At 38.2% G+C, this 15,541-nt stretch overlaps 1 protein-coding gene across 4 annotated transcripts in view; it reads right to left on the bottom strand.

Annotated features, from left to right (window-relative positions):
• Nucleotides 1-15,541, bottom strand: part of ece2a (endothelin converting enzyme 2a) — a 200,037-nt gene that overhangs the window by 108,276 nt on the left and 76,220 nt on the right. For 3 of the 4 annotated variants that reach the window (XM_072915173.1, XM_072915174.1, XM_061979715.2), the window contains exon 3: nt 5,367-5,650. In XM_072915173.1, the coding sequence (XP_072771274.1) occupies nt 5,367-5,650 (284 nt within the window). Of the gene's footprint in view, nt 1-5,366; nt 5,651-13,382; nt 13,445-15,541 lie in introns of those variants that run through there. The other variant, XM_061979716.2, reaches the window with a different exon arrangement.

Raw genomic sequence — 15,541 nt, 5'->3', positions numbered from 1 at the left:
ATAATAATAATAAGTCGAACAAAGCTCCAGAAGTATAGAAATTAACTAATTTTTACACTTGTTTCACAGTTTATAAAGTTTTATTGATGACTAGAGTTTAGTCCTGGAACAATTGTCCATTATCTCTTTTGGGCAATTATCCTAAATACGAATAAACAAGAGGTTGACTAACCTCCAAATTCCACTTTATTAAATAGTGCACTTGAAGGCTCTAATTTGCTTAATTAAATCGTTTTTGGGTGGGTTTTTTTCCCAGCGCAGAAGTGTCCTATTTTAATATATTATACAATACTTTGGTTTTTTTTCACTATGGCAATGACAATCAAGTAATTAATTTAATTTAACATGTATTGTGATAATTTATGACAGCGGTGTCAAACTCATTTTAGCTCAGAGGCCGCATGGAGGAAAACCTATTCCCACGCGAGCCGGACTGGTAAAACCATGGCATGATAATTTAAAAATAAAGACAACTTCAAAATAGTTTTTTTTTGTTTTACTTCGGCCAAAAATAGAACAAGTACGTTCTGAAAATGTACACTTTACAAATAATCCTCTTGGCAAAACACAATTTCTGAGGAAAAAATTGGTGCAGTCTCAAAAACACCATGAAGAACACAGAGAACTTAGACTTTGTCTCAGTGTTTTTACAAAGCCATTAAACTTCTCATGTTGACAGTTAAGCATTAAAGACGTGTTTGGAAACGCCACAACACATTCATTTATCATCATACAAATATTAGTTATTATACAATCAAAACAATTGTCAAAATGACACCATAACAGCCAAATTAAAGGTAACATAACTACAAACTTAACCAATGTCAACATTGCAGATTTAAGCATAAAATTAAATAGAACAAACAAAAAATGTAGAAACACACATTTCTACAATGGAGTTGAGGGTGCGCATCGTGCCGTCAACAAATTGCGAGCGCTGCACGGAACTAAAACTACAAAGATGACGGTCAAGTTGACTTATGTCTTTGCATCTTACCGTTTTGTTATAAATAAATGATAAATGGGTTGTACTTGTATAGCGCTTTTCTACCTTCAAGGTACTCAAAGCGCTTTGACACTACTTCCACATTTACCCATTCACACACACATTCACACACTGATGGAGGGAGCTGCCATGCAAGGCGCTAACCAGCACCCATCAGGAGCAAGGGTGAAGTGTCTTGCTCAGGACACAACGGACATGACGAGGTTGGTACTAGGTGGGGATTGAACCAGGGACCCTCGGGTTGCGCATGGCCGCCTTAACAACAAAAAGCCCCCGCCTAAACTAACGTCTTAACAAGCTGCTACGCGTCGTACCGCCTCTGCCTCTGTCAGTACGTCTCTGGAGCACCCAGCATTGCCCCACCCACAGAATCATCTGATTGGTTACACGCAGAGCGGTAACAGCCAATCAGCAGTGCGTATTTAGAGCGCATGTAACAGCCAATCAGCAGTGCGTATTCAGAGCGCATGGTGTCAGTGCTCACGGCACAGGCAGAGAGGAGAGACGGTGGGGGTGAGCAGATAGGTGTTTAGCAGGTGAGCATAAGGCAGCGGACTCTCCCCAAATTATAATAAACATCTCCCAGTCAACTACTAGTAACATCACTATGAGCCTGTTGATGTTCTAGAAACATAAGCGGCAGCTCAGCTCGCTCGCAGTCCTTGAGGTGAAGGCTAATTAGCTTTTAGCGTAACGTTAGCTCACTGTGCGTTTTTTTTTATTGATTGAAACTTTATTAGTAGATTGCACAGTACAGTACATATTCCGTACAATTGACCACTAAATGCTAACACCCGAATAAGTTTTTCAACTTGTTTAAGTCGGTGTCCACGTTAATCAATTCATGGTATGTGTGTGTGTTCATGTGTGTGTGTGTCTGTCTGAGAGAAAGACAAGCATTATTGACCTACAATTAACAACTAAGTTATTTCACTTACCTGTTTGACTCCCCTGGTTTAACCTAAAAGTAGTGTGCAGAGGTCAGAGTCGACCGTTACATATAAAGATATCAAGAGTTGCCACTTATCTTTCGCATTTCACTGTTGAATATTTGCTTTTACTTCAGAAAGCAAAAAGCGCCAGCTACCTTTGTGACAGACAAATCCATCAGGACCAATCAGTCATGTGATGATGTCATCAAACATCAGCGCCCATGTACCGGTTCCCAGGCATGACGGCGCGTCATGACATTGCTGGTTTTACGAGCAGAGGAGCATGTTCAGCAGTGCGCACACACTGAGTACTTACAAGAAGACACAGTGTGTAGACAGAAAAGGGAGAATGGACACATTTTGGTCTAAAAACTAAGAAGTTATAACACTGAAACACCCTCAGGAAGAGGTGCTTTAAAACATGGCTAGCTAGCTAGCGGCTAATGTCTATTCGCAATCTGCAGTGTTTTAGCTACTTCTAAATCACTAATCCTTGACTCCATGGCGACAAATAAAGTAAGTTTCTTACAAGTATCATTATCACTGCAGGACGAGGAATAGCTAAACATGCTTCACTACACACCTTAAGAGGATACAATAACTCACCGGCGTCACCGCTAACCGCAAGCTAGCGTGCCTGAATGTAAACAAATGGGTGGATCTACACCTGACATCCACTGTAATGATACCACGTACAATAGCGTAACTAGTGATACTACTATGATTACATCGATATTTTTTATCATCACAAAATATTTTTTCCTTTAAAAAAAAATCTATATGTTTATAAACTCAGGAACTACATCCCTGGACACATGAGGACTTTGAATATGACCAACGTATGATCCTGTAACTACTTGGTATCGGATCGATACCTAAATGTGTGGTATCATCCAAAACTAATGTAAAGTATAAAACAACACAAGAATAAGTAATTATTGCATTTTAACAGAAGTGTAGATAGAACATGTTAAAACAGAAAATAAGCAGATATTAACAGTAAATGAACAAGTAGATTAATAATCAATTTTTACAGCTTGTCCCTCATAACGTTGACAAAATAATAGAATGATAAATGACACAATATGTTACTGCATACGTCAGCAGACTAATTAGTAGTCTTCATTTGTTTACTTACTACTAAAAGACAAGCTGTCTAGTATGTTCACTATTTTATTTTTGGACTAAATTGCAATAATAAACATATGTTTAATGTACCCTAAGATTTTCTGTTAAAATAAAGCCAATAAAGCAATTTTTTGCGGTCGCCCTTATTTAGAAAAGTATTGAAATACTTTTGGTACCGGTACTAAAATACTGATATCGGGACAATAGCAAGTGAATTTGATGAAATCCATGCTGAGTGTGTGGTGCCCTCACCTCCTGGGCACAAAGAGAGACTGTCCTGATAAATCTGAGCGGTCTGTGACTGAATTGTGTGTTTACTCTGCTGTTGTTGCCTTGTGATTCAGCTGTCAATGTAAACCCCTGTGCAAGGACCACCCCAAAAAAAGGTGCTTTTGGATGAAAATTATTCATTACAGTGATGGAATAAACTTTCCTCTGAACAAACTGATCTGTTTTCACTTGTTTTTAAGGCCAGGCTGGCACCATGTAGGGTTGGCTGTTTTTTTTTTTCTCAAAGAAACGTTTGGAGTTATCTGTTTTTGCAGCAAAATTTGTACAACATTATCAAAATATTATTTTTTAATAAATGTGCATTTTTCACATTGAGACTATCAGCAGGATGTCTGTTTCATAAATAGCGTCTGGACTCTTCATATGTTGTTTTAGCAATACTTGATGACTAAATACTGTAATCACTAGAATGTTACACAGACCTCCACCAGAGTGTGTGAAGTGTCCATCTGTTTGGTAGTTAGCAGGCTACTTCTGTTTCCTGGGGAAGACATTATTATTCTAAACTGTAAAACTACATTTCTGTTTTCGCCCCCTTATTCAGGTCAAAATGGAATGGATTGCTCCTTGGTCCACATGTGTCACCCTTCTGCAGTACAAAGTCAGGTGGACATCAATTGTGTATTTGTTGTCCTGCTAATTTTGTCTGTCCTCCAGTTTTACTGTCAGAATAAGTGCGGTGAAAACGATGACATGTAAAAATTTTAGGTCCTGATTTACTAAGATCCAAACATCACAGCGCGTGCAAGCTATAAAATAGTGTGTACTATTAGTGGGTGTGTTGCGTGTGATTTACTAACACTGCGTGTGCAATTGTAAAGTGGTGCAGACCGCCCTATTGAAATGAGGATTTTGCGTACAAAATGTATTTCGATAACTTTCGATACTTTTCTAAATAAAGGGGACCAGAAAAAAACGGCATTATTGGCTTTATTTTAACAAAACATCTTAGGGTACATTAAACATATGTTTGTTATTGTAATTTTGTCCTTAAATAAAATAGTGAACATACTAGACAACTTGTCTTTTAGTAGTAAGTAAACAAACAAAGACTCCTAATTAGTCGGCTGACGTATGCAGTAACATATTGTGTCATTTATCTACCTATTATTTTGTCAACATTATGAGAGACAAGCTGTAAAAATGGATTATTAATCTACGGTACTTGTTAATTTACTGTTAATATCTGCTTATTTTCTGTTTCAACATGTTCTATCTACACTTCTGTTAAAATGTAATAATCCCTTATTCTTCTGTTGTTTGATACTTTAAATTAGTTTTGGATGATACCACAAATTTAGGTATTGATCCGATACCAAATAGTTACAGGATCATACAATGGTCATATTCAAAGTCCTCACGTGTCTAGGGACATATTTCCTGAGTTTATAAACATAATACGAATGTACATTTTTTTATTTTTTTTTAAATTGTCATAAAAAAATACAATCATGTGTGCTTACGGACTGTATCCCTATCTGATCTATATTGATATATAATGTAGGAACCAGAAATATTAATAACAGAAAGAAACAACCCTTTTGTGCGAATGAGTGTAAATGAGTGTAAATGGGGGAGGGAGGTTTTTTGGGTTGGTGCACTAATTGTAAGTGTATCTTGTGTTTTTTATGTTGATTTAATAAATTTAAAAAAATAATAATATTTTTAATTTAAAAAAAATAAAAAATTATTCTTGTGCGGCCCGGTACCAATCGATCGGCCCGGTGGTTGGGGACCACTACTCTATAACATTATAAAATGATGTTGCTGGATAGACAATATGTCCAATATTCTTCATTTCTGTCCGTCTAAAATGTAGACGGAGGATTCTCATCTGTGCAGCGCCAACACTGATCCTGCAGCCGCGTGTGGAACTGTCAGTTTGCACACGTTTAGCAGATCAGCTTTGCGTGTGCTAACAGGTTTGCACGTGTTTTAGAACACGCAAATGGTTAGTAAATCAGGCCCTTAGTGGTGACTTTGAAATGCTGTGCGTGTTTTGACAATACCTCAGTGAGGGTCTGGTGACTGAAATGGGCAGTCTGAGGGGACACCTCCCAGGGGGTTTTCTCCTCCACCATCAAGGCATCCAGCGTGGCCTTCTCTAGGACCACGTCAAAGGACGCGTCGGGGAAGGAAAGCTGGCGCATATCCATCTGCCGCCAGCTCATACCCGGGCGGTCGGCGTGTTTTGCGCTCATGGTGTTAATGCACACCGAGGAGTAGTCGATATTGGTGATGGAGCGGTAGCCGGCGTCGTACATGTCAGCGCTCATACTGCTGTTCCCACAGCCTGCACATGAAAACACACAAGAAATGAGGATGATTGTTTTTGTGCTGTGTGAATAATAGATGGCGTGATGAAAATAGTGGCAGCATGGGATTTAACAGCTTTCTGCGACCGCTGCTGTTGACGTGACAGGAGCAGACATGCAAATACAGTCGTGGTCAAAAATGTACATACACTTGTAAAGAGCATAATGTCATGGCTGTCTTGAGTTTCCAATGATTATTACAACTCTTATTTTTTTGTGATAGAGTGATTGGAGCACATACTTGTTGGTCACAAAAAACATTCATGAAGTTTGGTTCTTTTATGAATTTATTATGGGTCTACTGAAAATGTGACCAAATCTGCTGGGTCAAAAGTATACATACAGCAATGTTAATATTTGGTTACATGTCCCTTGGCAAGTTTCACTGCAATAAGGCACTTTTGGTAGCCATCTACAAGCTTCTGGTTGAATTTTTGACCACTCCTCTTGACAAAATTGGTGCAGTTCAGCTAAATGTGTTGGTTTTCTGACATGGACTTGTTTCTTCAGCATTGTCCACACGTTTAAGTCAGGACTTTGTGAAAGGCCATTCCTTTACCACTTTTGACGTGTGTTTGGGGTCATTGTCCTGTTGGAACAACCAACTGCGCCCAAGACCCAACTTCCGGGCTGATGAATTTAGGTTGTCCTGAAGAATTTGGAGGTAATCCTCCTTTTTCATTGTCCTATTTACTCTCTGTAAAACACCAGTTCCATTGGCAACAAAACAGGCCCAGAGCATAATACTACCACCACCATGCTTGACAGTAGGAATGGTGTTCCTGGGGATTAAAGGCCTCACCTTTTCTCCTCCAAACAGCTAAGTTTTTGTTTCATCTGACATCACATGGACAAAGATAAGACCTTCTGGAGGAAAGTTATGTGGTCTTATGTGCTCCTATCACCCTATCACAACAAAATAAGAGTTGAAGAAATTATTGGAAACTCAAGACAGCCATGACATTATGTTCTTTACAAGTGTATGTAAACTTTTGACCACGACTGTATTTGTCAAGCTGATGCTTCCATATTGGCGAGCGGACATGTACCAAAAAGTGGTTGACGATACCTTAGCGTGGAGGAAGATGCAAGCATTTAAAACCAAGTGACTCATCGATGGAGGAGGCAGAGGTGGAGGAGGAGGATAAATGCACAAGAATGATGATAGAGATGTTTAGTTGAAATGTTGCTCTTTGAAGGGTGAGTGTGTGCACATGACTTTGTAAAAAGGGTGTGAGATAGGTGAGGCTGTAAGATCCATCCACATTGACACCTGTGCTTGTTATCACCTTGCTGCCAGCCTTTTGGAACACGTGTGTGTGACTTGCAGGAGGGAGGCCACAGAATCAATTAGCACACTCATGTATAATTCACTTTGACACATGATCGTGTTTGCAGCAAAAGTAGGAAGAACTGGCACGCTGTGGTAACAAAGTAGAGCTTTCACCATCGCATATGCCAGGAAGCTGAGGAAAGATTACATGCAGAACATAAACATACAAGTCCTGCTTTCAGAAGTAAACACTACTTGAAATTAGTGTTGTCCCGATACCAGTATTTTGGTACCGGTACCGAAGTGTATTGCGATACTTTGATACTTTTCTAAATAAAGGGGACCACAAAAAATTTCATTATTGTCTATATTTTAACAAAAAATCTTAGGTTACATTAAACATATGTTTATTATTGCAATTTAGTCCTTAAATAAAATAGTGGACATACTAGACAACTTGTCTTTTAGTAGTAAGTAAACAAACAAAGGCTCCTAATTAGTCTGCTAAGATATGCAGTAACATATTGTGTCATTTATCATTCTATTATTTTGACAACATTATGAGGGAGAAACTGTAAAAATTGATTATTAATCTACTTGTTCATTTACTATTAATATCTGCTTATTTTCTGTTTTAACATGTTCTATCTACACTTCTGTTAAAATGTAATAATCACTTATTCTTCTGTTGTTTGATACTTTACATTAGTTTTGGATGATACCACAAATTTAGGTATCGAGCCGATACCAAGAGTTACAGGATCATACATTGGTCATAATTTAAGTCCTCATGTGTCCAAGGACGTATTTCCTGAGTTAATAAACATAATATGAATTAAAGAAAAACGAAAAAAGATTTTGTGATGCTAAAAAAAATATCAATGTAATCATAGTAGTGTCAACTAGATACGCTCCTGTACTTGGTATCATTACAGTGGATGTCAGGTGTAAATTCACCTATGGCATTTGTTTACATTGCGACGCCAGTGAGCTATTGTATCCTCCTGCAGTGTGTAGTGAAGCATGTTTAGCTATTCCTCGTCTTGCAGTGATAATGATACTTGTAAGAAACGTACTTTACTTGTCGCCCTGGAGGCGAAGATTAGTGATTTAGAAGTAGCTAAAACACTGCAGCTGGACATTAGCCGCTAGCTAGCTAGCCATGTCTTAAAGCACCTTTTCCTGAGGGTGTTTCAGTGTTATAACTTCACCTTTATCTTTAGTTTTTAGACCAATATACGTCCATTCTCCCATTTATTTATTTATTTATTTATTTTCTGTCTACACACTGTGTCTGCTTGTAAGTACTCCGTGATTGTGCGCAGCCAAACATGCTCCTATGCTCGTAAAACCAGCAATGTCATGACGTGACGACGACGCGCCGTCATGCCCGTTAAAAAAATAGGGGAGCGGGGACCGGTACTTTTTAGAGGCGGTATAGTACCGAATATGATTCATTAGTATCGCAGTACTGTACTAGTACCGGTATACCGTACAACCCTACTTGAAATATAGAATTTTGATTTAAAGTGAGTGTTGGTGTGCAATAGTACGATGTAACTTACAAAAATACAGAAGTTATACAACTGGGACGTCAAAGCAATTAGACTTCAGCTACTCTAAGTGAACGTCTGAAGTAGGGAAGCCCGTTTCCACAAAAACCTGGTACTGTGTGTCATAATAAAAATACTAACTTATAAGATGAAAAGTCGTAATTTTGAGATAGAAAGTCAGAAGTACAAGATCTGGATAAAAAGTTAAAAATCAAAAGAAAAAAAGTCTTAATTGTGAGATAGAAAGTTGAAAATATAAGATAAGTAAAACATTTGGAAATAAAGTAAAAAAATATGAGGTAAAAAGTCTAAAATAATCAAATAAATTAAAAAGTCTAAAAAGATATATCAAAGTTTTGGGATAAAAAGTCACAATTATGAAATAAAAAGTTGAAATTAAGGGTTAAATAAATCTAAATTATAAAATAAAAAGTCTAAATTATGAGATATAAAGTCAGAAGAATAAGACATTAATGGAAATTATGAAATAGGAAAATCCCATTTGTGAGGTAAAAAGCAGAAATTATGAGAAGAAAATGACAATTATTGGATAAAAAGTTAAAAATCTTAAGATATACACTAACAGGCCAAAAGTTTGGACACACATTCTCATTCAATGCGTTTTCTTTATTTTCATGACTATTTCAATTGTCGATTGTCACTGAAGGCATCAAAACTATGACACCTGTGAAATGAAAACCCTTTAAGGTGACTACTTCTTGAAGCTTATCGAGAGAATGCCAAGAGTGTGCGAAGCAGTAATCAGAGCAAAGGGTGGAAATTTTGAAGAAACTAGAATATAAAACATGTTTTCAGTTATTTCGCCTTTTTTTGTTAAGTACATAACTCTACATGTGTTAATTCATAGTTTTGATGTGACAATCTACAATGTAAATAGTCATGAAAATAAAGAAAATGCATTGAGTGAGGAGAAGGTGTGTCCAAACTTTTGGCCTGTACTGTATATCAAACTGACCATGAATTTTACTTTTAGAATAATAAAAGGGTCAATAAAAGTTGAGCTGCAGCCCGAAATGGCCCTCGAGCCGCATTGTTATTCAAAGCTAAGTTTGGTTCTCTACGGTGGTCCCAAAATGGGTACTGCAGACATTGTCTCCCAAGGGTTTTCCCCACTGACACGGCTGTGTGTGTATGTTCATTCCTTTTTCTTATTTTTTTACGCCGTGCACTCTGCAGTAAGGAGGGGGTGTCACATACCGCTTCATTCCGGCAGGGTTGTCACGACAATTTTAGTTGCCTGGCTGTCATCAAGGGCACGAGCCCTATTTTACCACTATGACATCAGCCCTCGCCTCTGGACTTCAAAGCCTGCCCACCCACGTAAACCCACACACACACACACACACACACACACACACACACACACACACACACACAGAGAGTGACTCACCGGACCCTTGATTAGGTACACCTATATCATCTGTTAACATCACATACAAAACACTGCTGTGAATCCAATACAGACAGAGGGTCCTTGATGACACTTGCATCATGTGATGAACTGTATATCAAACGTGCATGTAAGCTTTTACACTCTTGCAGTGAGCATGGAAGTCTCCGGATGGCCCAGGCCAGAGTGCATCATAACAAGATTACCCCCAGTGAAATCGTGAGAGAGAGCCTAGAGGTAGAGGTGTAATATCACCTCGTAGGGTTGTCTCGATACCAATATGTTGGTACCGGTACCAAAATGTATTTCTAAATAAAGGGGACCACAAAAATGGCATTATTGGCTTTATTTTAAAGAAAAATCTTAGGGTACATTAAACATATGTTTATTATTGCAATTTTGTCCTTAAATAATATAGTGAACATACTAGACAATTTGTCTTTTAGTAGTAAGTAAACAAACAAAGGCTCCTAATTAGTCTTCTGAGGTATGCAGTAACATATTGTGTCATTTATCGTTCTATTATTTTGTCAACATTATTAAGGACAAATTGGAAGAAAATGGATTATTAATCTACTTGTTCATTTACTGTTAATATCTACTTATTTTCTGTTTTAACATGTTCTATCTACACTTCTGTTAATATGTAATAATCACTTATTCTTCTGTTGTTTGGTACTTTACATTAGTTTTGGATGATACCCTGATACCGAAGTACATGTCAAACATACTTGCCAACCTTGAGACCTCCGATTTCGGGAGGTGGGGGGGTGGGGAGGGGGGGTGGTTGGGGGCGTGGTTAAGAGGGGAGGAGTATATTTACAGCTAGAATTCACCAAGTCAAGTATTTCATATATATATAAGAAATACTTGACTTTCAGTGAATTCTAGCTATGTATATATATATATATATATATATATATATATATATATATATATATACATATATATATATATATATATATATATATATATATATATATATATATATATATATATATATATATATATATATATATATATATATATATATATATATATAAATAAGAGAAATACTTGAATTTCAGTGTTCATTTATTTACACATATACACACATAACACTCATCTACTCATTGTTGAGTTAAGGGTTGAATTGTCCATCCTTGTTCTATTCTCTGTCACTATTTTTCTAACCATGCTCAACACCCTCTCTGATGATGCATTCTGCTTTGTCTCCTTGTTGTGTGCGCAGTTGTGCACTACACTCTCTAAAAGCCCTAGATGTTATTGTCACATATGCATGTACAGTAGATGGCAGTATTGTCCTATTTAAGAGTGTCACAATATTGCTGTTTACGGCAGACAAACTGCTTTACGGTAGACGAAAACGTGACTGCTGTTGTTGTGTGTTGTTGCCGCGCTGGGAGGACGTTAATGAAACTGCCTAACAATAAACCCACATAAGAAACCAAGAACTCGCCCTTGATCATTCTACAGTTATAACGTCATTGGGCAGGCACGCTGTTTATATTGTGGGAAAGCGGACGTGAAAACAGGCTGTCGACACGTCACTCAGGTCCGCCTGAATTTCGGGAGAAAATTTGTCCCGGAGGTTTTCGGGAGAGGCGCTGAATTTCGGGAGTCTCCCAGAAAATCCGGGAGGGTTGGCAAGTATGATGTCAAACTACTTCCTTAACGTAAATGACCGCCATAACCACAACACCAGGGGGAGCCTCACTAACCACGTTAAACCCAGATTCCGATCTAACAAAAGTCTTAACTCATTCTCTTTCTATGCCACATCAATATGGAATGCACTCCCAACAGGTGTAAAAGAAAGGGCATCTCTATCCTCCTTCAAAACTGCACTAAAGGAACACCTCCAGGCAACTTCAACCCTAAACTAACACCCTCCCTTACACATCCTACCTCCCCGGATTGTAAATAATCAAATGTAAATAATCAAATGTAGATACTTATTCTTATGCTTTCTGATCTCTCTCTCTATGTCCACTACTTGCTGTACATATCCTACCAAGCCAGTCCTACACTGTTCCAATGTCCATTTCTCTGATGATGCAATTGTTGATGAATGAAGTGTTGCTATCAACCAAACCTAAACCGCCCCCCCACCCCCCTCCACATCCCACACCCCGGATTGCAAATAATGTAAATAATTCAATGTATATACTCTGATGATTATCTTGTGTGATGACTTTATTATGATGATAGAATATCTGTATCATGAATCAATTTAAGTGGACCCCGACTTAAACAAGTTGAAAAACGTATTCGGGTGTTACAATTTAGTAGTCAATTGTACGGAATATGTACTGCACTGTGCAATCTACTAATAAAAGTTTCAATCAATAAATCAAACCACAAATTTAGGTTTCAATCCGATACCAAGTAATTACAGGATCATACAATGGTAATAATTTATGTTCTCATGTGTCCAGGGACGGATTTTCTGAATTATGAATACAATATGAATTGTTTAGAAAAAGAAAAAAGATTTTGTGATGGTAAAAAATATCAATGTAATCATAGTAGTATCGACTAGATACACTATTGTACTTGGTATCATTACAGTGGATGTCAGGTGTAGATCTACCAATGGCATTTGTTTACATTGTGACGCCGGTGAGCTATTGTATCCTCCTACGGTGTGTAGTGAAGCATGTTTAGCTATTCCTCGTCCTGCAGTGATAATGATACTTGTAAGAAACTCACTTTATTTGTCGACATGGAGGCGAGAATTAGTGATTTAGAAGTAGCTAAAACACTGCCGACTGAGGATGGACTTTAGCCGCTAGCTAGATGTCTTAAAGTACCTCTTCCTGAGGGTGTTTCAGTGTTATAACTTCACCTTTATCTTTAGTTTTTAGACCAAAATGCGTCCATTCTCCCTTTTCTGTCTACACACTGTGTCTGCTTGTAAGTACTCTGTGATTGTGCGTTGCCAAACATGCTCCTCTGCTCGTAAAACCAGCAATGTCACGACGTGACGACGACGTGCCGTCATGCCCGTTAAAAAAAAAATATGGCGAACCGGTACTTTTCAAACAGAGTATAGTACCGTTTTTGATTCATTAGTACCGTGATACTATACTAGTACCGGTATACCGTACAACCCTAGTGAGCATGCATTCATGTGCTAGGATGGAAAATGTGCAAAGATCAGTCGCTACTTAAGGAACTTGGCAACTTTGGTGAACATCCCTCTTCTGTTGTTCAGGTTTGTCATTCATTTTCTCCTACACAGGAAGTCCTGCACAAACAAGACTTTACAGGACACAAGTACCAATGTCAACAGCATAGCAGCACACAGAGAGCAGCTTGAATCCAAGTTGTCCAAACACCCATGCAAAGTAACATGCACCTATGACCCTACGAGCAAAACCTACACATGTGACAATTACACTGTGGAAACATCGTGAAGAAGTGAACCTATATGAATAAAGTGGCAATGCTCCAGTTCTGCTTTTACTCACCCAGACACTGAGGCATCAGTTCTTCATTCATCCCATACTGCTAAGTCTCACACGCATAAGGATATGCAGAACTGCAAAACAGTGTGTACTGCTCACATGAGACATAATATTGGTGTTTACTATTCACACTAAACCCAACTAAAATGGTGGCAAGCATTGGTTCTCAAACCCAGAGTTCTAGGGATGTCCAGATACACATTTTTGGCCTTCAGTTCGATTCGATTTTGAGTCCCAATCCAATAGTTTGCCAATCAATTATAGAACTGAAATATTTTATAGCAAGTAACTAAAGTAAACAATAATATTTTTTATAAACCCTTTCTTATTGGATTTACAATGTGTAAGTGATGTTGTAAATCAGATGACCAAATAGTGTCTCATGCACAATAACTATAAACAAAATGAAAAACTACGATTGACTCTAATTTAAAATATTAGTTTTTTGCCCTCAAAGCCTTCCTGTATCCAAAAGTACTCCCTGAGTTTGTAAATATCGATCTACTGTATTTTTCAGACTATAAGGCCCACTTAAAATCATTTAATTTTCTCAAAAAAACAGTGCGCCGAATGCACATTTTATTTGTGGTTGTGCTTACCGACCTCGAAGCTATTTTATTTGGTACACGGTGTGATGATAAGTGTGACCAGTAGATGGCAGTCACACATAAGAGATACGCGTGGACTGCAGTTTGACGCCTGTTCAATAAATGACGCTAGCAACCAACACCAAAACTCTGATGTTTCATTGAGAGTATAAAACATTACACACAGTGCTAAAAAATCTGTCAAAATGTTTTAGTACCACTTTGGTAAGCTACGAAGCCACACTGCTTAATGGAACACGGAGCATTACGGCTACTGTAATCAGACGTACTGTGCTTCATCATTCGGGTATTATGGTGTGTGTATAAGGACCCCAAAATGGCACCTATTAGGATACATATTATATGGTGTTTCTTTTTGCATTTTTATGCAAAATCAACTTTTCTTACCTATTGGTACATACTGATGTGTATTTGGGATCCGCATAAGTCCCAAAAATGTGCACGCATTTGCCATTGTAGTCCGCGCCATAGTCAATAAGCTTTTTCTTTTTCTCTATCCTCTTGTTGTGGGGCATTCATGTTCGACTGTTGCCATTTCTAATACAAAGTAGCGTACAGTTCTTCTAACTTATATCTGTTAGTAAACTCGCTATGGGAGTATTAAAAACTACCAGTACAACAACAATGACAGGGAGAAGACGTTGTCGAGTGCACCTTTATGGTCCGGTGCGCCCTATGGTCCGAGAAATACGGTTATCATTTGCGTATTATTTATTTACTGAAACAGTCAACGTATGGATGGTATCGATATTTGAGCATGTGTGCAAGATACGCACCCTTCTGGAATTCATGCAACGCTGGTGAGCTATTGTATCCTCCTATGGTGTGTAGTGAAGCATGTTTAGCTATTCCTCCTCCTGCAGGGATGATACTTGTAAGAAACGTACTTTATTTGTCGCCATGGAGGCGAGGATTAGTGATTTGGAAGTAGCTAAAACACTGCGGCTGGACGTTAGCCGCTAGCTAGCTAGCCATGTCTTAAAGCACCTCTTCCTGAGGGCGTTTCAGTGTTATAACTTCACCTTTATCTTTAGTTTCTAGGCCAAAACATGTCCATTCTCTCTTTTCTGTCTACACACTGTGTCTGCTTGTAAGTACTCCGTGATTGTGCGCTGCCGAACATGCTCCTCTGCTCGTAAAACCAGCAATGTCATGACGTGACTGCGCGCCGTCATGCCCGGTACTTTTTAGAGGCGGTATAGTACCGAATATGATTAATTAGTATCGTGGTACTATACTAGTACCGGTATACCGTACAAGCCTAGTCGTGAACAATGTTTATGTCATGGATTGCTCTATTTCACAATTTAATGAATTACATTTTTCCCACTGTGTTGTTCAGCGCTATGGGAAAACCGCAGGCATAAATAGTTTACCTCTCTTGATATTACGCGCAACTAATTACGTGATAATGTAGTGTGTAATAACAGATATAGTACAGTATATACTTTGTGTTCAAAAACTACTGCAATGCAGGATCATCTCAGTTAGCATCTGATGAGAAAACGTTAATTTCAGCCATTTGAGACTCAAGACTTGAGTTGGGACGAAAAA

This window comes from Nerophis lumbriciformis, linkage group LG19, assembly GCF_033978685.3.
Source record: "Nerophis lumbriciformis linkage group LG19, RoL_Nlum_v2.1, whole genome shotgun sequence".
NCBI classification, from domain to species: domain Eukaryota; kingdom Metazoa; phylum Chordata; class Actinopteri; order Syngnathiformes; family Syngnathidae; genus Nerophis; species Nerophis lumbriciformis.
The sequence above is the reverse complement of the archived record's forward strand: the minus strand, read 5'-3'. Positions and strand labels throughout refer to the sequence as shown.